The 22,995-nt window shown below is 53.8% G+C and overlaps 1 protein-coding gene across 4 annotated transcripts; it reads left to right on the top strand.

Moving 5' to 3' along the window:
- Positions 1 to 2,955: 2,955 nt before the first annotated feature.
- FPGS (folylpolyglutamate synthase) lies at positions 2,956 to 22,778 on the top strand. 4 transcript variants are annotated; one of them, XM_060014107.1, is made up of 16 exons: positions 3,201 to 3,314; positions 13,818 to 13,909; positions 15,122 to 15,250; positions 15,340 to 15,393; positions 15,478 to 15,542; positions 17,129 to 17,243; positions 17,392 to 17,472; positions 17,604 to 17,665; positions 17,754 to 17,856; positions 18,178 to 18,255; positions 18,497 to 18,644; positions 18,758 to 18,847; positions 19,628 to 19,778; positions 20,095 to 20,170; positions 21,020 to 21,086; positions 21,922 to 22,778. In XM_060014107.1, exons 2-16 carry the CDS (start codon positions 13,898 to 13,900, stop codon positions 22,305 to 22,307), a joined length of 1,617 nt encoding a protein of 538 aa, XP_059870090.1. In that variant the 5' UTR covers positions 3,201 to 3,314; positions 13,818 to 13,897; the 3' UTR covers positions 22,308 to 22,778. The 4 variants fall into 4 exon arrangements, with proteins under 4 accessions (XP_059870088.1, XP_059870090.1, XP_059870087.1 ...); XM_060014105.1 differs by lacking the exon at positions 13,818 to 13,909 and having other exon boundaries at positions 2,956 to 3,314; XM_060014104.1 differs by lacking the exon at positions 3,201 to 3,314 and having other exon boundaries at positions 10,988 to 13,909.
- The last annotated feature ends 217 nt before the right edge of the window (positions 22,779 to 22,995 follow it).

Here is a 22,995-nt window from a genome sequence, read left to right as displayed (position 1 = left end):
AACTAGTATATACAGAATGGGTAGACAACAAGGTCCTACTGTATAGCACAGGGAACTATATTCAATACCCTGTGATCAACCATAATGGAAAAGAATATGAAAAAGAATATATACATATATATATATACACACACACATATATATATATAACTGAGCCACTTTGCTGTACAACAGTAATTAATACAGCATTGTGATTCAACTATACTTCAATAAAAAATAAATTTAAAAAAATACCAATAAAAAATGAAAAAACTCACAGTGACTATGTTGAGAAAAACTAAGGAGGTAAAGATGGAAGCAGGGAGGTTGGTTAGGGCTATTGTAATAATCTGGGCAGAAGATGATGGTGGCCTGGACCAAGCTGGTCATGAAGCTGGTGGTGAGGAGTGCTTGGATGTATAGGTTACTGTGAGGGCAAATCATTCAGATTGGATGTGAGTTTGAATGAACGAGGAGTTGAGAGTCCTAGGCTTTGGCTGGAAGGAGGACGGAGCTACCATCCTTGAGACAGAGAAGGCTGCAGCTGGTCAGGCTGGATTGTGGTTTTTGGGCAGTTTTTGTTTTTCTTTTGGCCACGCCACATGCATGTGGGATCTTAGTTCCCCGACCAGGGACCAGGGATCGAACCTGTGCCCCCTGCAGTGGAAGGCAGAGTCAACCACTGGACCACCAGGGAAGTCCCTGGAGCACGGTTTTTCAATGGTAAATGGGAGGTTGACAGATGGACATCCAGGTTGAGTTGGCAGGTATATACCTGAACTATATATATAATTCAGAGCCCCCCAGAGTCTAAACACACCTTTGGGAGTTGCCAGCCTGGTGGTTTTTGAAGTCCCAACGCAGGATGAGATCACGTGGGAAGAGCGGAGTAGGGAGACGTGGTCCACTGGGACACTCCAGTGTTCAATGTCGTCAGGGAGTTGAGGACAACAACAGATGAAGTAAGAGACCACTGAGGGAATTCCCTGGCGGTCCAGTGTTTGGGACTCCTCACTTTCACTACCGGGGCCCCGGGTTCAATACCTGGTCAGGGAACTAAGATCCCACAAGCTGCACGGCATGGCCAAAAAAAAAAAAAAAGAGAGAGAGAGACCATAGGAAGAGTGAGTTCCAGAAGCTAAGGGACAGAGGGTGTTTTTGAGACATGGTAGTGATCACCTAGACAAGTGCTTTCGATGGGCCAGGAAGATGGGGGTGAAGACTGACCGTCAGGTTTAGCCACACTGACCTCAGTGATGACTTTGGCAAGAGCCATTGGGTGGATTGCTTTGGATGAAGCCCTGCCGAGAGGAGTAGGCTCACTGGAGAACAGGAGGAAGGGGACCAAAGACAAGAAGTAGCAGTAATCTACGGTAAAGGAGGATTAGGGAAGGAGCTGGTCTTGTATATTCTAAGACGGGAGCCAGCACGTCATGGAATGACCCACTAGAGAGGGCACGTGTTGATTCTTGTCCTGTACACAGAAGAGCCACGTGGCCCAGTGTACAGTGGCCACACCAGGACTAGAACCTGAAAGGCCATGCTCCAACCCTGTTCTCTGCTACCTCCACCCAGTATGTCCATGATGTTCAGGGCAGCCTTGCTTGTGGAAAAGGTGGAAAAGCATAAACCTCCACCAGCTTCAATAAGTTAGAGCGTGCAGAGTCACTGCACATCCGACCCCTGACTCACAGGTCTGGGTGGGGCACCTCTAACAAGCTGATGGGCGATGCTGCCTTGCTGGCCAGGATCTGGGCGGCACAGGTAGAGCACGGCCCTGTGATGGGATGCTGGCCGCCACGTGAAAGGACGAAGGATATACACTATGACAGAAAGACGTTCCAAAGACAACAGGTGGATTGGGACTTCCCTGGTGGTCCAGTGGCTAAGACTCCACGCTCCCGACTCAGGGGATCCGGGTTCCATCCCTAGTCGGGGAACTAGATCCCACGCGCAACAACTAAAGATCCTGCGTACCACAACTAAGACTTGGCACAGCCAAATAAATAGAATAAGTATTAAAACAATAACAACAACACAAAGACAACAGATGGAAAGAGCAGGTTACAAAATATCTCCTGCTTCTGCAGGAGTGTGATGGAAGCAATCACACTGAAACGTTACCCATGGTTATTTGGGGTGGTTCTGTCCTTTATGCTTCTCTGTGTTTTCTTATATTTCCTGAATTAATATTTTTACTCATGCAATTAAACTGTATTTTAAAACGACCAAAACAGGCCCTAAACCCTGGAGCTTCTGGCTCTGAGCTCTCCCCACCCCCCCATCTCCCCATAGAACACCCCAGAGAGGAGGCTGGGACTAGCCGGGTAGGTGTGGGTATGACCCCTTCAGCCTTGCACCCTGGGGTGATGTGGTGTCATCCCCATCTGTGGAGGGAGGTGCGGAGCCAGGAATAAATGCTCCCAGAGGGCAGGGCCTTGTGGAGGCATCACCCGGAGGCAGCCTGGCACCTGGGAGTCTCCCAAGTGCAGGAGTGAGTCAGCTAGCGGTCAAGCAGGTGGCTGGAAAGGCTGTGGAAATGGGAACGGCCTTTGCCAGCTCGTCTGGACAGGCCCTCGATGTCACCCTGCAGGCCGAGGACTGGGTCTGTGTCCTGGCATCTTTTTGATCAAATGATTTGGTGACACAGCCCTCACCCTGGCAGGCTTGGACGCCTTAGGTCAAGGGCACCCCGTGTCCTATCCCCCCTCCCCAGGGATCCCAGCTCGGCAGGGCCAGGGAAATGGCCGTAACGGTAAGGAGAGGTAAGGAGAGGGGTGGGCTGTGATAAGAGAGGCCAGATAAAGCCAGCCCCACTGGGCAGGAAGCCCAGCCCCAAGGTCCGGAAGTCTCCCAAGTGCCCCCTCCCTACACACCCCGTTCTGCCTGCTCACCTTTAACCTCCGCCGGTTGTTATTTAACTCACAGGGAGGTCCTGACTAGTCCTGCGCTCAGAAAACAGCCAGGGAGGCCGAGAGATCCCTGGGCTGATCCCGGGATGAGAGCAGAGACCTATCAGGGAAGACCTGCCTCCCAGCACACTCCCCACCCCCCCTCACCCAACATCAGGGTGGGAGAAGGCTACGAGGTCTTAGGAATCCCCCCGACTTCCCCATCCCCTCTCTGGCCCAGCCCAGGGCAGGCTTGGCAGGGGTACCCACACCTATGAGTCACTTCGTGCCCCAGCCGGTCATGGAGCGGGAAGCCCAGGGATGAGAGGTGCCAGGTCCCTGGCTACCTCCTGGCCAGTGGCTGAGAAGCTCTGGTGGGAAGCACCCATGGAGCGGCCGGGCCCATGCGGGGGTCCTCTCTCGGCTAGAGCTGCCTCCTTCCAGGTAGGAGAACACGGTGACCTTGGACAGGGGGCCTGCCTCTCTAAACTCTTCCTTTGTACAAAGGGTGTAAATAGCCCCCAGGGATCCAAGGCCATTAGTGATGATATTAACCCCACACTTTGCGGGGCCCCAAGGGAAAAATCTTGTCATCATAAGCCTTGTTCTGAAGGCCTGGGGTGGTCAAGGGCCGCCCCCCCGCCACAGGCCTCATAGCCCCCCTTCCGCCCAGCTGGAGGTGGGAAGCTCTGGAGGGAGGTCTCTAGGGGAGACCCGGCGGCCGGCGTGGGAGGTGGCAGAGGCCGTCTCAAGGGTCCTCCTGCGTGCCAGGCCCCGTACACCCACTGGTTTTCTTCTGATTTAACTCTCCGGACTGATCTGTGAGGAAGGGCTGTTAGCTCCATTTTGATGATAATAATTAATAATGATAATAATAATAATGGCAACATTGATCGAAGTGCTTACTACCTGCTGGGCCCTGTGCGCATTGTCGTCTGCGTTTCATGGATCTGAGACCATTATTATCTGCATTTCATAGATGTGGAAGGTGCAGTTAAGAGCATTTAAGGACTCGGCCTGTTAAAGATTCCTAACCTCGCTCATGTGTGGAGACCTTGCTCTGTGCTCTGGGCCCAGCCCTCCCTCATTCACCTCCTCCGGCCCTCTGAGGCAGGAAGGACTGTGTCCACCCGCTTTATAGATGAGGAAACAGGGTTTCAGGGGGCGAGGAGTGGCCGAGGCCGAGGCCCGCCAGCTGGGAAGCTGCAGAGCCAGTCCCTGGTGGAGACCAGCCAGAGCTGGAGATGGGAAACCTGGGCTGGGCTACAAGAGTCTAGGTTCTGTCAGACACTAGACAAGTTGCTTAGCCTCACCAAGCCTCGGTTTCCTCCTCTGTAGAATGGGCACCACGAGGCAGTGCCTCCCTCCCTCTTCGGGATGGCCGTCCGAGGCCCTGCAGCAGCTCAGCCAGTGTTCCCAGGGGCTGCACGCCTGGCAGGCCACTTCTCCCCAGACCTCGTGTCAGACAGAGCCTTCTGCCCAGCAGCAGAGGAAGGGCAGCCCCAGAAGCCAGGGTTTGGGAGCTATGGCCTCTGCAAGTTCACCCAGGCCCCCTTACTCTAGAGGCCAGAACCCTAGAGAGGTGAGGTGACCTGTCACACGGTGTGACCCCCTCACCAGGGGGGAGAAAACTGAGGGTGGCCCCAGGGGCTGGGGAGGGTTGGCATTTCACAGGACTCCTCATCACCAGCAGGGCCACCCTTTGAACTGAGAGCTGGCTTGAAGCCAGAGCCCAGTTGACCAGATGACCAGGCACGTCCAAGGGCACAGGGCAGGTGGGGGCGGGGTCCAGGGGTGCCCTGGGTGCAGCGTGGGGTGTTACAGACTCCTGTGAATGACTAAGCCACTTCCCCTGTTAGACCTTTGTTGCCTCCCCTGAGAAATGGGTCCTGCCCGGAACAGAACCTTCCTCACAGGGTGAGTGTGATGATCAAACGAAATATATGCGTGTAAATGTCTCCGCACAGCGCTGCTGTCTAGAAAGAACTCACATTAACTGTTATTTAAGAAAATCCATATTATATAAAAAAATAAAAAGCCAGGGATTCCCAGCTTGATCAGAGGGGCTAAGTGTGGAATCAAAAGGAGCTGGAGGGCTTCCCTGGTGGCTCAGTGGTTGCGAGTCCGCCTGCCGATGCAGGGGACACGGGTTCGTGCCCCGGTCCGGGAAGATCCCACATGCCGCTGAGCGGCTGGGCCCGTGAGCCGCGGCCGCTGAGCCTGCGCGTCCGGAGCCTGCGCTCCGCAACGGGAGAGGCCACGGCACTGAGAGGCCCGCGTACCGCAAAAAAAAAAAAAGGAGCTAGAACTGAGCTGAATCCTTGAACCAACTTGCTAGTTGGTGACCTTCACAGGTGATTCCTCTCCTCTTGTCCTCAGTTTCCTCACCTGTAAAATGGCAAGGAAGAGGCTCAGTAAATCTTATACCCCAGGGAGCAGGTGCTGAGGACAATTGTGGTTGCAGAGTGTGATAAAAAATTGAGAAAAAATATTCCACGCTTTTTTTTCCCTCTGAAAATTGGTAAGACACCTGCTCTCAGTTTGAGCAGAGAAGGGCTTGGCCAGCTTGGAGAGCATTCAGACCCCTCGGAGAGGTGGCAGAGCTGAAACCAACCTTTCTGTGATGTGGCCCACCTCAAGACCCCAGGCCACATGTCCGGTGCCCTCCAAAGGGCCTTCTTGGCCATGAATGGGGACCCCAGGAGCACCCCAGGAGCATCCAGGAGCCACATCTGCTTCCAGATCAATTCAGGCCCCTTGCTGGCCTCAGTGTCCCCAACTGCTGACCGAGACGGTTGGTCAAGGAGAGCTCTGAAGTGCCAGCCACCCAGTGTGGAAGAAATCATTCATTCTTCTTCCCACTTACGCATGTTCCCGGGGGAAGAATTATAAGACACATACAAGTAAAAGGAAGGTAAAAGTCACCTCTTGGGAATTCCCTGGCTTCCCAGTGGTTAGGACCCGGAGCTCTCAGCACTGTGGCCCAGGTTCAATCCCTAGTTGGGGGACTAAGATCCTGTAAGCCATGCAGTGCGACCAAAAAAAAAAAGTCACCTCTAAATAAATTTTTTTTTTTGCGGTACGCGGGCCTCTCACTGCTGTGGCCTCTCCCGCCGCGGACCACAGGCTCTGGACACGCAGGCCCAGCAGCCACGGCCCACGGGCCCAGCCGCTCTGCGGCACGTGGGATCCTCCCGGACCAGGGCACGAACCCGTGTCCCCCGCATCGGCAGGTGGACTCTCAACCACTGCGCCGCCAGGGAAGCCCTAAATAAAATTTTTAAAAAAGAAAAAAATATATATGTATATATTAAAAAAGCACCTCTAGACTCACCGCTCAGAGCTCATTACAGTTACCATCTGGGGAAGTAACACCCAGGCTGTTTTCTAAGTTATAATTATTTTAACAAAAATGGGATCCTACTGTCCATACTGTCTCATCAGCAGGTTTGTTCCCTTAAGAGTCTTCTTAGATCGAGATTTATAACACTCTTAGAAAATGTTTATTTTGAAATACTAATACAATCACGGGGTTCAAAATTCAAAAGGTACAAAAGGGTAAATGGTGAAAAGAATGTGGCAAGAAGGTGCCGTTTGAGCAGAGACCTGGAATGATCATGAATCGGTCACGTGAACTTTGAGGGGAAGAACATTCCAGGCAGAAGGAACCCCAGTGCGAAGGCCCTGAGGCTCTGTCACGCATTCACTCTGTGTGACCTTTGGCTGGCTGCGTAACCCATCTGTGCCTCAGTTTCCCATCTTCACAAGGAGGATAATCACAGTACTCCTAAAGCTGTTGGGAGGATTAAATGCATACTTTTAATGCTAGGTGCTCACAGGTGCGGACTTTCACAAAGGTGGGCATGAGCTTGGCATGGTTGCGAATCAGAGGAGGACAGCAGGGCTGGGGGCGGCAATGGTTAGAGATGGTAAGATCAAAAGTGTGGACCTCATCCTAAGTGCAGTGGGAATCCACTGGAAGATTTAAAGCAGGAGAGACGAGATCTGGGTTTCTTTAAAAATGATGGAGAATGGTTATGGTTGTAAGGGTCGAGAGGAACAGCAGGAAGGAGGCTAGAGGGTAGACCTGCAGTGGCAGCCTGAGATGCCACTGGAGGGATGGGAGTGGCTCCTGGAGAGGCTGGGGTGGGGGGGCCTCAGGGGTGATGGGGAGGGAAACCCAGGGTGAAGTCCAGCTTTAGACCTGAGCCCCTTGGTGGATGGTGGAGCTGTCCTCTGTGCTGGGAAGGTCTGGGGAGCAGCAGGTTTTAAGGCAGAAATGCCTGCAGACGTCAGGAGGTCACCAGATGCTCATGTCGGTATCTCAGCGAAGAGGGACATTTGAAAGTCAGACATCATCATAGAGCCAGGACAGCAGGGACCACCTTGGAGAAAGGCGTGAGCCCCTGGCCGCCAAGGTGAGGAGATTGGAAGGGAGAAGGCGGGGCCAGTAAGGCACAGCCAGCAAGGAAGAAGGAGAATGGGGAGGGAGGTGTCGGGGAAGCCCAGAGAACAAAGGGTTTCAGGAAGGAGGGCGTTGTCAGGTCATCAACCGTGTCACCTGCCACTGGAGAGCGATAAACAGAGCATGTGGGGCTCTGAGCACAGTTCCAATTGTTTGTTTCCTCAGGGTCACTTTTAGAAGTAGTAGAATTGCAGGGTCAAAGGGAGGCCCGTTTCTAAGGTTCTCTGCCCTCCTAATAAACTAAATCCATTAAACACCTTTGTAGCCAGAGTCGGGGCAAGGATAAGGAGAGGCTGTGCTGCTGAGGATATGGAATTCTGTTTAAGGCAAGTTTCTTTTCACCCAGTGACAGAAAAGTGTTTTCTTGTAAGTCACTGGATATGAATTGATATTCAGAGGTGGGGAAGTCCTTATGTATATCGGAGGGACAGAACCCTGGTGTGGCCATCAGAAATGTACCTCCCTTCTGAATGCTAGGCTTCTGCGTAAACCTGCTTATGATCTTGAACCTCCCTTGGTCTCCATAGAACCCTGGATGGGGGCGGCGAAGGGGCAGCAGGACTCCTCTAGTCCAGGCTCTCCGGAGTGCGGTGGCCTTTGGAGGCTCTTGTCCTCATCAAGACCCCCCTGGAAATTATGACCTGGGACAGAACTCATTTCAACCCTTGTTCTACTAAGGAGGAGACTGAGAGTCAGGATCAGAGAGAGGACGCGAATTGCCCAAGGTCACACAGCGCATTGACAGCAGAGATTGACCAGACAAGTGGTAGAGAGTAGGGGCACGTGTTAGAGGCAGAAAACCTGGGTTTGTATCTTGGCTCTGCTGCATACTGGCTGTGTCACCCTGAGTGAGTTGCTTACCCTCTGTGAGCCTCCATTTCGTTACCTGTAAAGTGGGGATAATCTCTAATTCATACAATTCTTGTGAGGATTTAAAAGAGATTGCAGGCCTTCCCTGGTGGCACAGTGGTTAAGAATCCGCCTGCCAATTCAGGGGACATGGGTTTGAGCCCTGGTCCGGGAAGATCCCACATGCCGCGGAGCAAATAGGCCCGTGTGCCACAACTACCGAAGCCCGCACGCCTAGAGCCCGTGCTCTGCGACAAGAGAAGCCACCGCAATGAGAAGCCCGCGCACCACAACGAAGAGTAGCCCCTGCTCGTGGCAATTAGAGAAAGCCCATGCACAGCAAGGAAGACCCAACTCAGCCAAAAATAAATAAATAAAATAAACAAATTTATTAAAAGAAGAGAGAGATTGCAATGCCAAGTACAGGGATAAGTGCTTAATAATAGCTAAGGGCTTCCCTGGTGGCACAGTGGTTGAGAGTCCGTCTGCCGATGCAGGGGACACGGCTTCGTGCCCCAGTCCGGGAAGATCCCACATGCCGCGGAGCGGCTGGGCCCGTGAGCCATGGCCGCTGAGCCTGTGCGTCCGGGGCCTGTTCTCCGCAACAGGAGAGGCCACAACAGTGAGAGGCCCGCGTACCGCAAAAAAGAACCCACCCAATAAAGCAAAGAGGAAGAGCTTAGGGGAAGGGTGTTTCAGACAGAGGCAAATGGAGGTGGAAGAGGCCAAGGCCAATTTCTGAAGTCCTTTCCAGCTGTCATGATGAGGCAGGAGAGGGGACAGTAACTCAGGCAGATCTGAATTTAGAAAGCCCAGCATGGTGCCTTTGCTGACCTCTTGTGTGGCTCCAAGCTGTCTCTATCCCTCTCTGGGCCTCAGCCTCCTGCCCCTACAGCCTCTAATCAGGGGTTGCAAATATTCGTTCTTCATAAGTTTCATTCTTTACTATTCTCTTGCCCCCTGGACAGGGCACGTCAAGAGCAGAGCCTTGTCATCTGTCCCCAGAACACAGTGTCCCCAGCACCCAGCCCAGGTCTGGCATAGAGACAATTTCTCATCAAATGAATGAGGGAATGGATGGATTCATGTCCTTTCCCCTTGGGAGGGTGTGGGTTGAAGCAGGAGCCCTGGCCCCTCACTTACCCTCCACACATGCCTGCAGACCTGCCTCACGTGGGTGGACACTGACCTGCTTGCCAGTTTCTCTGTGCCCTTGTTTTCTTTTCTTTGCTCTCCAGACAATGGCTTTGTTTCTATTGTTCTTTATGGAGAACGAGAACACCTCAGTGGCTAACAAAAGGCTAACAGTGGCTCTCCAGGTGCCCTATTAAGATGCCTTTGATTTTCTCCTTTATACATTTCTCTATTTTCTTCTACAAACATCTGTGGCTTTTCAGATAAAAAGCAATGATGCAAAAGAGAGGAGTGGACCGCTAAAGAAATACAAATGACTTTTAAACATAAGAAAATGCTCACCCTCCTTCACAATAAAATAAACGCAAATGATAACTACCCTGGGAATCCACTTTTCCACCCATGCAATTGGCAAGATCAAAGTTGGCTAACAGTGTGTGTTGGTGAGGAAGCAGCTGGCTCATGCCCTGCAGGGGCATGGGGGTGGAAACCAGTCCTGTCCCTCTGGAGGACAGCGTGGCAATCTGTATGAAAGTGTCAAATGCAAATCACCTTTGACCTAGCCATTGCACTTCCCGGAATTTATCCATCAGATGTGCTCACACATGGAAGAAATGATGTTACCCACCGTAACATTACTTGTGATGGCAAAATATTGAAAACCTAAATGTCCATCAGTAGGAGACTGGCCAAATACACGACAGTACTTCTTCAACAAGGAGTACTATGCAGCTTTGAAAAAACAAATTAGCCAATGGGGCAGCTCTTATGTGCCAACACAGTCCAGAATAAGGTCCAGGATATAAAGATATGTGGGAAAAGTACAAGGCAGACTCATGTATATAGTCTTCTGCTATCTTTGAGTATAAAAGGGAAATCAAAATATATTCGTATTTGCTTATAAGTGCATAAAATGTCTCTGGAAAGATCACAAGAAACATAACTTTGCTTTGGGGCGGGGAATAAGGATGCTGAGACCTGGAGTGGGAAGGAAGCTTTTCTCTGTGTCCTTTTTGTACCTTTGACTATTTGAATGATATAATGTATCATCCATCCAAAAAAAAAATATTTAGAATTTCAAAACAAAATAAAAAGTAAGGAAACGTTTGAATAAGGAAAAGAAAATATATCTATTCTGTCCCCTCCCCTTTTAAATTTCCTGGCGTCACTGGCTATGAAAATTGTCGTTGGAGGGAATTCCCTGGTGGTCCAGTGGTTAGGACTCAGCACTTTCACTGCCAAGATCCTGCAGGCCACGCGGCACGGCCAAAAAAAATTTTGTCCTTGGAGACCATGGAGGAAGCAGAGGTCTAGGGGACAGGTGCCATGCCCAAGGCCACTGGGTGACTTTGCCAAGGCTCCAGTCACCAGTTATAATTTCCTGCACAACTGGGATGATACCAGATAGGATCCCTGGAATTTTCTGTGCTGTTTCTTGCCTTCTGTGTCTCTACATCTATTTCTGTTTCCAACTTGAGCTGAGGTGTGTAGTTCAACGATTTTTTTTTTTTTTGCGGTACGCGGGCCTCTCACTGTTGTGGCCTCTTCCGTTGCGGAGCACAGGCTCCGGACGCGCAGGCTCAGCGGCCATGGCTCACAGGTCCAGCCACTCCGCGGCATGTGGGATCTTCCCGGACTGGGGCACGAAGCCGTGTCCCCTGCATCGGCAGGTGGACTCTCAACCACTGCGCCACCAGGGAAGCCCCTCCACGATTTTTTAGGACTGTTGAGTTCACCCCACCCTAGAGAAGGGCTGTATCAGGCCAGAGGGGAGAACTGACAGGACTGCTTTGCTCAGAACAAAGGGAAAGAAATCAGTTAAGATTCAGGAAAGTAGGCAATGGGATTTTCCAATAAGAAATTGAATTACATTTAGAAGACAATAAAATGGTTCTAAGGAGGGATGAAAAGGTCAGATTTGCACTCATCCAAATGAGGAGGGAGTCTCCCCCCTGGGATCTCATTTTCCCAGGGATCTTATTCTTGGAAGAATGGCCGAGAGCCCCAATACCCGCTGTTACAAATGAATCAACTGGGGCCACCACTAATAGATCAAGAAAAAAATACTTCCCATATAGAGGACAGAACTGAGGACTCACATCTGTGATACCCAAAGTGCTTTATAATTGACAATAAGGTGCTGAACAGATGTTGGAAATATATATAGGCCAAGGATGAGTGAGAGGCAGTTTACTAAAATAAATGCCTGGAAAGATGTTCAACTTCACTGCAGCCAGGGAAATGCAGAGTACAAATGACAGGGTACTCTACACCCAGTCGTCTGGGGGACATTCTGGAAGAGGGGGGCTCTCCTCACACTACACAGCTGGTGGGCTGCAACGTTTACAAGTGTTGGCGGGAAGGAATGCAAACACCCCTGGACCCAACTGTCCCCCTCCGCGCAATCTCACCTGCAGAAATATAAGCCCCTGGTGTGGATGTTATCCACTGTGGCAGAACACTGCAGGCAAGAGGGGGATGCATTAGGGTACAGCCACTGTTGCAGAGTTAGCAGTGCCCCCTCACCCCCAGTGGGGGAGGGCAGCAGGAAGGAGGTACAGAGGCTGGGAATAAGGACTCCAGGGCCAGAGTTCAAAGCTTGAGTTTGTGACTTGAGCATGTGTCTTTACTCCTTTGTGTCTCAGCTTCCTCACTTGTGAAACAGGATATAATACTAGCACATGTTTCATAGAGTTTTGTTGATTAAATGAGCAACTATGTAGAATGTGTTTAAAACAGTGCCTGGCCCAGAAAGGTGCTACTTAACTATTTGTTAAGTAAATGTCTTAGAGGGATCCCTATGAGCTTATTGTTGAGCAAGAAAGTTAAGATACAAAAAATCTTGTCTGCATCAACAAGGCCCTATAAGGAGTTCCCTGGTGATATTCTGGTTAGGATTCCTTGCTTTCACTGCCGTGGCCTAGGTTCAATCCCTGGTCTAGGAACTGAGATCCTGGAAGCCAGGTGGGGCGCGCCACCTCCCCCCGCCACCAAAAAACCCCCAAAACTAAACCAAAAACAAAAAAGATCAAGGCCTTATAGATGTCTAGGTGTGACCGGGATTTCATGAGCACAGACAACCGTGGGACACACACTTGGCTGTCAATAGAATTACCAAAGGAGAACCGGGGTTGGAGATCGGGGGCGAGGGTTAAGCAAAAGAGAAATCATTTAAAGCCTCTTTATGATTAGTTTTTATTCAGTTTTTAAATTATAATGTATAAAGAAAGTTTCAATGATTAAAAAAAAAGAACACCGAGAGAGAAAAGGACTTGTCTGTCTCCCGTGTGGCCGGGGTGGGGCACCCTGCAGTGATATGAAAAGTGGAAGTCCAGCCAATGACAGAGTCTTCTCAACATATTTGTTTATTTCAAAATCAAACAATCTCTGATAAATATTTATCCCCAATGCCTGCAGGAAAGAGGGAGGGGCTACTGGTACTGAAACCCCATCAGTTGTTAAGGGACTGCCTTTTATCTGAGGAAACTTCTCTGGAGGGTTTTTGCAGCAATTCCCCCACCTCCACCCAAATACACACACCTTTCCAGATCTCAGCTGTAGAAAGGGAATCTACATACTACTTTTTTCCATGCTAGTTGGGGCCAAGAAGGTCATAGACAGAAAAAGCTCTGAAAACTCCAGGACAAATGGGAGTCTTCCACCCCCAGGTATGACAGATTATTCCCCCCTCCGTGGGTGGCTCTCCCACACATTCCATTTGATCAGATGACGAATCTGATCTTGTCATCCCTCCTTAGAACCATTTTATTGTCATCTAAATGGAATCCAATTTCTTATAAGGCTACAAGGTCCTGCTGGATCTGGCATCCTGTCACCCCAGGGCTCTCTGACTGCGTTCCATCTCCAGGCCTCGTGAGGCCAGGATGTCGCCTCTTCCAGGAAGCCTTCCCAGGCTGCCCAGGAACGGTTAGGAGCCCCAGTAGCGTAGGTGCCTGGTTTTTGCCCTATTGCCCCACAATCGAGCTCTCAGATTCGACAGACCAGAGGCCGCATCCCCGCCGCCCTGGGTCTCTGCGTTGGGTCGGGACGTTTGGGGGCCAGGATTCAGCGACTTCCCTAAGGTGTCCGCCAGTTCTATCATTCTATCCCGGCTCGAAGCTGGTTCTGGCCTGGAGCAGGGCTGCTGACTGGGACTGGCTAATTTGCGGGGCGCGGCCGGGTGCTTGAGAGGATGATGACGAAAGGAGCGCGTATTTCTCTAAGGCAGTGGACTCGCTCGGTACCGTGCCCCTCATAAACATGAATGAAGCTCTCCGCCCCGCCCCGGGGCCTGCCCCTCACAAGGATGGCGTCCCGCAGATTCTTATTGGTGCCGGTGGGCTCGTTGGGCAACGCTGAGTGGCGGAGGGCGGAGGAGAGTCGGGGGCGGGCCCAGGAGGGGGGCGGGGCGTATTCGGTCCGGGCCTAGCGTGCCGCCGGTTGCATCTCTACTATGTCGCGGGCACGCTGCCACCTGCGCGCGGCTCTCTTCCTGGCAGCGGTTTCTTCGCGTGGTGCAACAACCGGGGTCGCAGCGAGGCGAGTATTGAGCGCGTGGCCTGCGCCGCAGGAGCCCGGCATGGAGTATCAGGTATTGGAGGGAGGTCCTGCAATGACACGTGAGCCGGGCCTGAGGCGCTTGGCATCTGGCCTCCGCCAGCTGAGAGAGGGGCCAAGAGCCTGGGACTGGGGGACTCGGGGGGGCGGGGACATCCTGGATTTCGGAGGTGGGGACAGGCACCAGGAAGTTGGACCCGGGGTACCGGATTTGGGAATTCTGAGGCTGAAGTGTACCGCGTTCGAGAGTGGGAAGGGACGCCGTGTGATAGGACCAAGAGATCCAGTGGCTCAGCTGAGGTTCTGGAGTTCCAGTGTCTCCGGACTCAGAACCAGCAGTTGGGTTGGGGGAGGGGAAAGGGATTCAGGAGTTCAGACTTGGGAGATCCAGAGTATAGGTCTGGGTTGGCGTCTCTAGGATTCAGGAGATGAAGATCCAGGTGCCTGGAAGTGGGGAGCAGGCAGGACTCGGAGCAGTGGGGGTGGTGCAAGAATCTGGAAAACAGAAAGCTTCCTCCTGGCTCTGTGCCAGGGGCCAGTTGCCAGAGACCAGAACCTGATGCTGGCCAGGCAGGTGGCACCGGTGTGATGAGAGTGGGCCCTCCAACCAGCCACTGAGGCCCTGAGGGGAAATAAACATCACCCCCACTTCCACCCCCCCCAAGTGGAAGTATAGTATAGTCCTGAGGTTATACCTACTTGCCTTCTTGTCTGAGTGACCCTGATACAACCTTCCTCCCCCTGAGACTCCTATTCCCGATCTGGTTGCTTCAAGCAACTCTTCTCTGGGTCAGAATGTGGAACCCCAATCCTCATGCCCAATCCTGGGCATGGAAGCCTCCAGGAATTCCTAGTTCTAATTCCTTCAGTTCTAAGACCCCACCCTTCTGTAGTTCTGGCCCTGCCCTAAGAAGGGCCCAACATAGTGGTGGACCATGGAGAGAATGAGGGCAAAAGCCTGAGAGTGAAGCCTGGGGAGGCCGAACAGGAAGCAAGGATAGTCCCGTTAGTCATTTTGCCTGCTTTGCCTGACACTCCCTGGGTGGGTCTGAACTGCCCCAGGCTCCCATTTCTGCTAGAACTGGAAAGATGCCACTTCTTTCTCACCGGTGCCTAACCTCTAGGCTGGGGAAACAGGGCTGGCACGGCAGGCCTGGCCCCTGGCCTGGCCCCTGGTATGCTGGCTTCCTCTGTCCCTGTGGATCCCTAATGAGCCTTAACCTGCCACCTGGGGACTCATTGCCAGGATGCCGTGCGCACACTCAACACCCTTCAGACCAATGCCAACTGCTTGGAGCAGGTGAAGCGCCAGCGGGGTGACCCCCAGACACAGCTGGAAGCCATGAGGCTGTACTTGGCACGGAGTGGGCTGCAGGTAAGGTGGGGAGGGCCTCTGACCACCCCCCGTTCCCATCTGTCTGTGAGTCCTGTGGCTGAGGCGGGGACCTTGTCCGTCTGTCCTAGGTGGAGGACTTGGACCAACTGAACATCATTCACATCACTGGGACCAAGGGGAAGGCGAGCCACAGGACCCAGGGGTAGGACGTGCACTTGGTGGGGTGGGGGTGGGGGACCTGCCCAGACAAGACCTTTCCTTTCTAGGGCTCCACCTGTGCCTTCACTGAACGTATCCTCCGAAGCTATGGCCTGAAGACGGGATTCTTTAGGTACTGAGGTACAGAGGGGTGTGGTGTCTCCTAGCTCTCTGGGGGGTCTGGAACCAGCCAGCACCTCAGGGCCAGGGTCACCCCCAGCAGCTCAGCTGCATGTCTCTCTGCCTAGTGTTCATTCATTCAACAAACATTCAATTAGCATTTACCAGTTAGCCCAAGTTTATGGCAATCTTTAATTTTCATAATGGAAAGAAATTGGGGAGGGGGGCAGCAACTTGAATGGATAAACGAAATACACAGCTGGAATTGTCAGATATCTTTTTATTTATTTGGCCACGCTTAGCGGCATGCAGGATTAATTAATTCCCCAGCCAGGGATCGAACCATGCCCCCTGCTTTGGAAGTGCAGAGTCTTAACCACTGGACCACCAAGGAAGTCCCTCAGATATCTTTTTATTAACTTAAATTCCTTATACAGTTTTTAAATCACATAGAAATATTTATCAACTAGGGCATCTTTGCCATAAGGAGCAGAAAACCAGGCTAGTAAGGGCTTAAACAATAAGCGTAGTTTATGCCAGCTCTGTTGAGACCTCCCTGGTGAGCAGCGGAAGGGAGCCCTTCTGCTGTGCCAGCCTCAGCTGCTGCTTTGCCCTCCAGGCAGCACCCCCTCTTGGTTGCATTCAGGCATCTAAACTCACACCAGAGGATGGAGGGCAGGGTGATTAGACATGGGTCTCCCTTCCCTGGAGCTGTACCTGCCTTCTTAAGCCTGTCAGCGGTAGAGCAGTGGGATTCACACGATGGTAGATTGCTCAGGATTTGGTCCTTAAGCTTGGGGCTTTCAAGAGTTTTGCCTCCTTTTATTTCACCCGTTCCGTCAAGTGACCTCTGTAAGCATCTGAAACCTGCTGACTGAGGTCATCTCAGACCAATGTGTTTTCCCTCAGCAGTTCTTCATTCAAATTAAAGAAATGGAGTGGATTCATAATACCAGAGGGCCTTTGAGGATTTAAATATAAGCCAACAATCTCTCTTCCAAAATAATGTTTGGGGTAAAAACCCAGCCTTTGACTTGGGCCCATGTGGCCTCATGGGCCAGTCTGGGAATGCAGCTTGAACACAGCAGATGGGGCCTTGCCCTCAAGGGCAGGAAGACAGACATTATGGGGGCAGATGTTGGCCGAGTTACTGATCGATGTGGGATGGGGGAAGCATGGGGGGCTGTGGGAGCCCAGAGAGCATGCCTGAGCAATCTGGTGGGGTGGGGTCCTTTCTCTTTTTTGGAGGAGCCGTCTTAGTTGAGACCTGTGGAGTAGACATGTGTATAGGCCTGGAGTTAGAAAATTTTGGTGGGGGGGAGCTGGAGGAACTAATAATAGTCCAGAGTGGCTGGGGCACAGGGAACTACCAAGGGATGTGTGAGAGGTGAGGCCAGTGGCATGAGACCCGCCGGGGCCTGGTGGGCTGAGATGTGGAGCTGGGACTCTCTAAAGGGCAGGGGGAAGTGACAGAAGGGTTTTCAGTAGGGCAGTGACATAGTTAGATTTGTTTCTCTGAAAGGCAGGTCTGACTGTGGGGAGGGGGACAGCCTGGGGGTCTTGGGAAGGGAGTCCTGATGACCCTAGGTCTCTCGGTAGCTCTCCCCACCTGGTGCAGGTGCGTGAGCGGATCCGAATCAATGGGCAGCCCATAAGCCCCGAGCTCTTCACCAAGCACTTCTGGCGCCTCTACCACCGGCTGGAGGAGACCAAGGTGCCCATGCCAGAGGGCTGGTGGGTGGGCAGGGTAAGGGGCCCGGAGTGGGTGGGTAGACCCAGAGGGCACTGCACATCCCGGGACACCATCTTCCCCAGGGCAGAGGCTGCAGGGGCCCCGAGCTCTGATGTGATCCTGTCCACAGGATGACAGCAGCTGTGTCTCCATGCCTGGCTACTTCCGCTTCCTCACACTCATGGCCTTCCATGTCTTCCTCCAAGAGAAGGTGTGTGTGCCCACCACTCCCCAGAACCCTGTGTTCGAGGCCTTGGGAAGGGGAATCTCAGCAGACTAGGGGCTCCTGTGTGGTATTCGGGAGCCCCTGTACCCCCTGCCATGCCCTCTGATCCTCTTCAGGTGGACCTGGCAGTGATGGAAGTGGGCATCGGCGGGGCTTACGACTGCACCAACATTGTCAAGTGAGGGGGAGCGGCTTGAGGAGAGGGATGGTGGCCGGGAGCCCGGTGGCCGGGGTCCAGGGCATCACGGCTCCTTCATTTCCCCCAGGAAGCCTGTGGTGTGTGGGGTCTCCTCTCTTGGCATCGACCACACTGGCCTTCTGGGGGACACGATGGAGAAGATCGCATGGCAGAAAGGGGGCATTTTTAAGGTGACCAGGCAGCCCTGGGGAGGGAGGTACATGGATGGCCTGGGCCCCAAGATTCAGGGAAGTGGGGGCGGGTGTGGCACGGTTATTTGTATCCTCCTGACTCAGGACGAGGTCTTGGGCGTCAGTGGGGTCTGGGTTCTCGTCCCAGCTCTGCATGGGACTGGAACAAGTTGAGCCCCATCTCTGGCCTTAGTTTCCCCATCGAGGGGTCCCCGAAGGTTTGATGGGGGGGAAGGCTGAGTGGGCCATCCAGAACCAGGGATGTGGGGGCCAGTGATGGGAGACGGAGGACCCTGGGCTCACTCTCCATGTCCTCCACAGTGTGGCGTCCCCGCCTTCACTGTGCTCCAGCCTGACGGGCCCCTGGCAGTGCTGAGGGACCGCGCTCAGCAGATCTCAGTGAGTCTGATTGGGACAGCTGGGTGGGGGGTTGGCTGACTGGGGAGGTACTTTACCCTTTGGGGCCTCAGTTTGCTCATCTGTGCTCGTCCAGCTGGAGGACATCTCGGTTCTAGTAACAGGACTTGGTGGGTTGTGGTTGATGGGGAAAGATGGAAGGGCTGATGGCATCAGGGAGGGCCTGCTGGCCGAGGAGGCAGCAGCAGCTCCCCTGACCAGCTGCTGCCCATCTCCTCTGTAGTGTCCCCTCTACCTGTGCCCACCACTAGAAGCCCTGGAGGAAGGGGGGCCGCTGCTGACCCTGGGCCTGGAGGGGGAGCACCAGCAGGCCAACGCCGCCTTGGCCTTGCAGCTGGCTCGCTGCTGGCTGCAGCAGAAGGGCTACCGGGGTAAGTGGGCAGGTGAGTGGGTGGGCAGGGGACACGTGGAACCTGCCTCTGAGGGCCCTTAGGTGAGGCCTGAGCACACTGAGTCCCACACAGCCCTCCCTCTCCCTTCCCAGATACTGGAGAGCTGAAGGCGTCCAGGCCAAGCCTCCTGGGGCAGCTGCCCCTGGCACCTGTGTTCCAGCCCACGTCCCACATGCAGCATGGTGAGTTGGACCTTCCTGCCCAGCCAGGCTGCTTCAGATGTTTCTTTTGGTCTCCTGTTTGAGGGGTGGGGACAATTCAAGATGGTGCCTTAAGAGAAAGGACTGAAGTCAGTGAGCTTCCCACACCTTGAGTTCATGAACTCTCTCTGAGCCCATTTCCCCACCTGCCAAATGAGACGATGATAGGGCGCACTGTGAGGTGACATCACTAAGGGGCTGAGTCCAGAGCCTGGCAGATACGGGATAAAGTGCCCAGCCACTGGTAGCTGCCGAACTACCATCCTTGTCACCATCGTCACAAGACCATGAGGTTCTTGAGGATGGCAATATTGCCAAGCTTCTTGCTTGCCCCCGAGGCCTTCAGCACACAGTAGGTCCTCGTGGCTGTTAAGCCCCTTCAGCAGTTGGTTCCAGAGTGCCCACTGTGTGCCAGGCCCCGTGTCAGGGCCATGACACAGTCCTGGAGCTAGGTGGATTACATCCCAGCCCCAAGTGTCACTTGCTCTGTGACCTAATCTCTTTGAGCTAAGGGTTCTCTGCCTGAAACTTGGGACTGATATACGAGAGCAGCCCCCTCTCAGGGCCGCCTGGATGATTCCACCAGATGAGGCAGCCAAAGAGCTGATCCCAGTGGCTAGTGCCCAGTAAGAGGCTCCTGGGCTGTCAGAGCGGCCAGCAGCGGGGGCGGGTAGTGTGTGCGAGTTGAGTACTGGAGTGGGAGGATGTAGAAGGGCAGCCTCGCGGCTGCCGCTGGAGGACTACCTTGCTCCCCTCCCCCAGGGCTTCGGGACACGGAGTGGCCGGGCCGGACGCAGTTGCTGCGGCGGGGCCCCCTCACTTGGTACCTGGACGGCGCGCACACCACCAGCAGCATGCAGGCCTGCGTGCGCTGGTTCCGCCAGGCTCTGCAAAGCCGCGAGAGGCCGGGCGGGTGAGCTGCGGACAGAGGCGGGGCTGGGGCGGGACCTCGGGTAAGGATGGGGAGGGACCGGGGACGGGGGCGGGACTTGGCCAGTGGAGAGGGGAGGAACTTTGAGGAAGGATGGAGCGGGGCCCCGGGCAGGACTGGGCCAGTGGGGAGGGGCGGGGCCTCGGGGAAGGATGGGGCGGGTCGCAGGGACGGGGTCGGACTGGGACAGTAGGGAGGCGGGAAGTTTTTGGAGGAAGGATGGGGCGGGGCCCGCGGAGAAGGGGTGGGAGGCGCCGCTCTGACCCTCCTCTCCCCCCGCTCCTCACCACTCACACAGCGGGTCTGAGGTGCGTGTCTTGCTCTTCAACTCCACTGGGGACCGGGATTCCGCGGCCCTGCTGAAGCTGCTGCAGGTGAGGGGCTGCCTGGGGGATGGACAGCAGGCAACCCAGCCCTGGTTCCGCCTTTGACCCCCAGCAGCGGTGCCTTCATCCCTGAGCCTCTGTTTCCTCAACTGTAGAATGGGAGTGATTTTTCCTCTCCCCCCTGAATTGTACTGAGGATTAAATGTGAAAGCACTGGGCACAGGGAAGTCAAGTCACAGGTCATTGTACTCATTCTCCTCCATGGTCACACTCCAGCCCAGGATTAGTGAGGACCAGGTGAGTCGTGTAAGGCGCAGGCTCTGGATTCACCTGTCAGGCCCTTTGAGCCGCTAGCATGTGACCCTGGATAAGAGATGGCATTTCTGAGCCTCAATTTGCCTCTCCATAGAACAGGGCTGCTACTAGGATACCTGCTTCTGAAGTTTCGTTTAAGGAGTCACTGGGCTATAGAGCATATAGGGAGGGGCCCTCCTCTGCCCAGGGAAACTGAGCCTGCCCTAGACTGTCAGGGCCGAAATGGTTCCTAGTGATCGTTTCCCATGTCACAGACCAGGATGCTGAGGCTGTTCTTCATATCCTTTGTGCTCAGTAGCTGGGTCACCCTAAGCAAATGCAGCCCCCGGCTCCAGCCTCTGTCTCCCCATCTGTGTGGGGCCATGCGGCCCAGGCCACAGGCCAGGCAGGGTATATTGAGGTAGATGGGGGACACGGAAGTGTTGTGGCTCGGTGTATGCAACATCACTCCAGTTCAGCTGGTGGGGGGGCATCTCCAGAGATGGGGACGTGTATGTGGACTCCAGGGGTGCTGTGTAGAAGTTGGGATAGGGGGCATCCTCTCAGGGCTCTGACACTGAGCTTCTCCCCTTGGCCTTCTAGCCCTGCCAGTTTGATTATACCGTTTTCTGCCCTAACCTGACAGAGGTGTCATCCACGGACAACGCAGGTGAGAGGTGACAGGCCTGGTCCCTCCGGTGGGCGGGGGGCGGAGGGCCCTGAGGTGGATTGCTCTGTTGGTGACGGTGAGCGCTTTTGAACTGAAGGTCTTGGGTAGGAACTAGGTTTGTTTTATCGTATAAATAAATAACCTTTGGTACATTGTGAATTTTGCATGTGACGGCAATACTGAAAAGAGAATTGTTGGTGAAACTCTTTTTCAAAATGCAGGTTACAACCCAGTGATGGTTCTTGAAGTCAGTTTAGTGGGTCTCAACCAGCTTTTTAAATTTTAAATAAAATAGAGAAGAGAGTGTCAGTGTGTCTCGCACAAAGTTAAGGGTAGGTATTATTTGATGAAGATTCTGTTCCAAACATATATGTACACATATGTGAGTACTGGGTTGCCACTGTAAAATGTATTTTTTTTTACTGTGGATCATGTTAAAAGTTTTTTTTGAAATAATCTAAAAAATACAGATCCCGAGGCCCCACATCAGACTGTGTGGGGACAGTGCGGGAGTCTGCATTTGTAGAAGTACTTATGCCAACCTGGTGATGGCCCCTGTCTGTTTTACAGATGAAGGCAGTAAGGCTAGGGCAGAAAGATGTGCTTGGTAGGCAGAAGCCCCAGCTTAGAAGCTAAACTGCCTGGCCCTGTTTCTCACCGGCTCTGTGACGATGGGCAATCACTGAACTTCCTGAGCCCCGGTTTCCTCATAGCACCCACCGTAAGGACAGATGATGCTTGTATAAAGCCTGGCATTGCGCAGGTGCTCACAGCGTGCTTCCCCCTCCCCGACCCTCGGCTGCCTCGCTGACGCGCCCGTCCCTGTGCCCCGCAGACCAACAGAACTTCACAGTGACCCTGGACCAGGTGCTGCTCCGCTGCCTTGCACACCAGCAACACTGGAGCCGCCTGCACGAGGACCAGGCCAGCCCGGAGCCTGGTGGGCCTGCACCCCTGCTGCTGGCACCCCGCCCAGCCCACACCCACAGCGCCAGCTCCCTCGTCTTCAGCTGCATTTCCCACGCCTTGCAGTGGATCAGTCAAGGCCGGGACCCTGTCTTTCAGCCACCCAGTCCCCCACGGGTCCTCTTTGCCCACCCTGTGGCAGGCAGCGGGGCCGTCGTCCTCCAGGAGGCTGCTGCCATCCACGTGCTGGTCACAGGCAGCCTGCACCTGGTGGGCGGCGTGCTGAAGCTGCTGGAGCCCTCCCTGTCCCAGTAGCCAAGGCAGTGGGGCTGGAGGTGGGCTTCCCCCACACCTGCCCTGCATTTCGCCATGAACTAAATTACGTGCTTTTTGTGCCTTCCTGGTTCTGTCTAGACTGGCCCCAGGGACTTGGGCTCTGGGCAGTGAAATAGAGGGCCGGGGGCAGGAAGCTGAGATCTGTCTCTGAGCCTCAGGTGCCCCTGGCCCTCCTTCCTAGTTCTCTGGCTGTTGTAGTAGACCTGACCCTCCGGCCCACCTCCCCTCCCACCCTGTCTGCTTCCTGCCTCAGGCGCAGCTGATCGGGTAAACTGCCTGACCTAGCCTGGGGTCCTGCCAGATACTGGCTGCTGGTTGATAGATTTCCTCCTCCCAGTGGCCTTCTGGGAGGGGAGAGGGTCCTTGCCTGGGGCCCCGTCGGGGCAGAGGGTGGCTGGAGTGATTTAAAGCCTTTAACTTTTTTTTTTTTTAAAAAAAAGCATTGCCTGAAAATTTGATTGACTCTTGACCTCTAGCTCCCCCAGCAGACAATAGGGGGCTGGGGGCTACAGCTGGTACAGGAACTGGGTTGTGTAGGAGCCTGGGCTTTGTGGCTTGGGACAAGTCCCCCCCTCCCTCTGAGCCTCAGGTGGCCTGTCTGTGAAATGAGAAGAATGGATTGATGTCCGTTGACCACGTGCCATGCACCACTTTGCAGACCTCCTCG

This window comes from Delphinus delphis, chromosome 6 (genome assembly GCF_949987515.2).
Source record: "Delphinus delphis chromosome 6, mDelDel1.2, whole genome shotgun sequence".
In the NCBI taxonomy this organism is placed as follows: Eukaryota; Metazoa; Chordata; class Mammalia; order Artiodactyla; family Delphinidae; genus Delphinus; species Delphinus delphis.
This window is presented reverse-complemented; position numbering and strand designations above follow the sequence as displayed.

Bases quoted from the DNA above. Each gene is read 5' to 3' on its own strand.
- FPGS (XM_060014104.1), top strand. From the start codon at position 13,772: ATGTCGCGGGCACGCTGCCACCTGCGCGCGGCTCTCTTCCTGGCAGCG. The intron at 17,244-17,391 runs GTGCCCATGCCA...TCCTGTCCACAG, and splicing joins ACCGGCTGGAGGAGACCAAG to GATGACAGCAGCTGTGTCTC. The intron at 18,848-19,627 runs GTGAGTTGGACC...CCCCTCCCCCAG, and splicing joins CACGTCCCACATGCAGCATG to GGCTTCGGGACACGGAGTGG.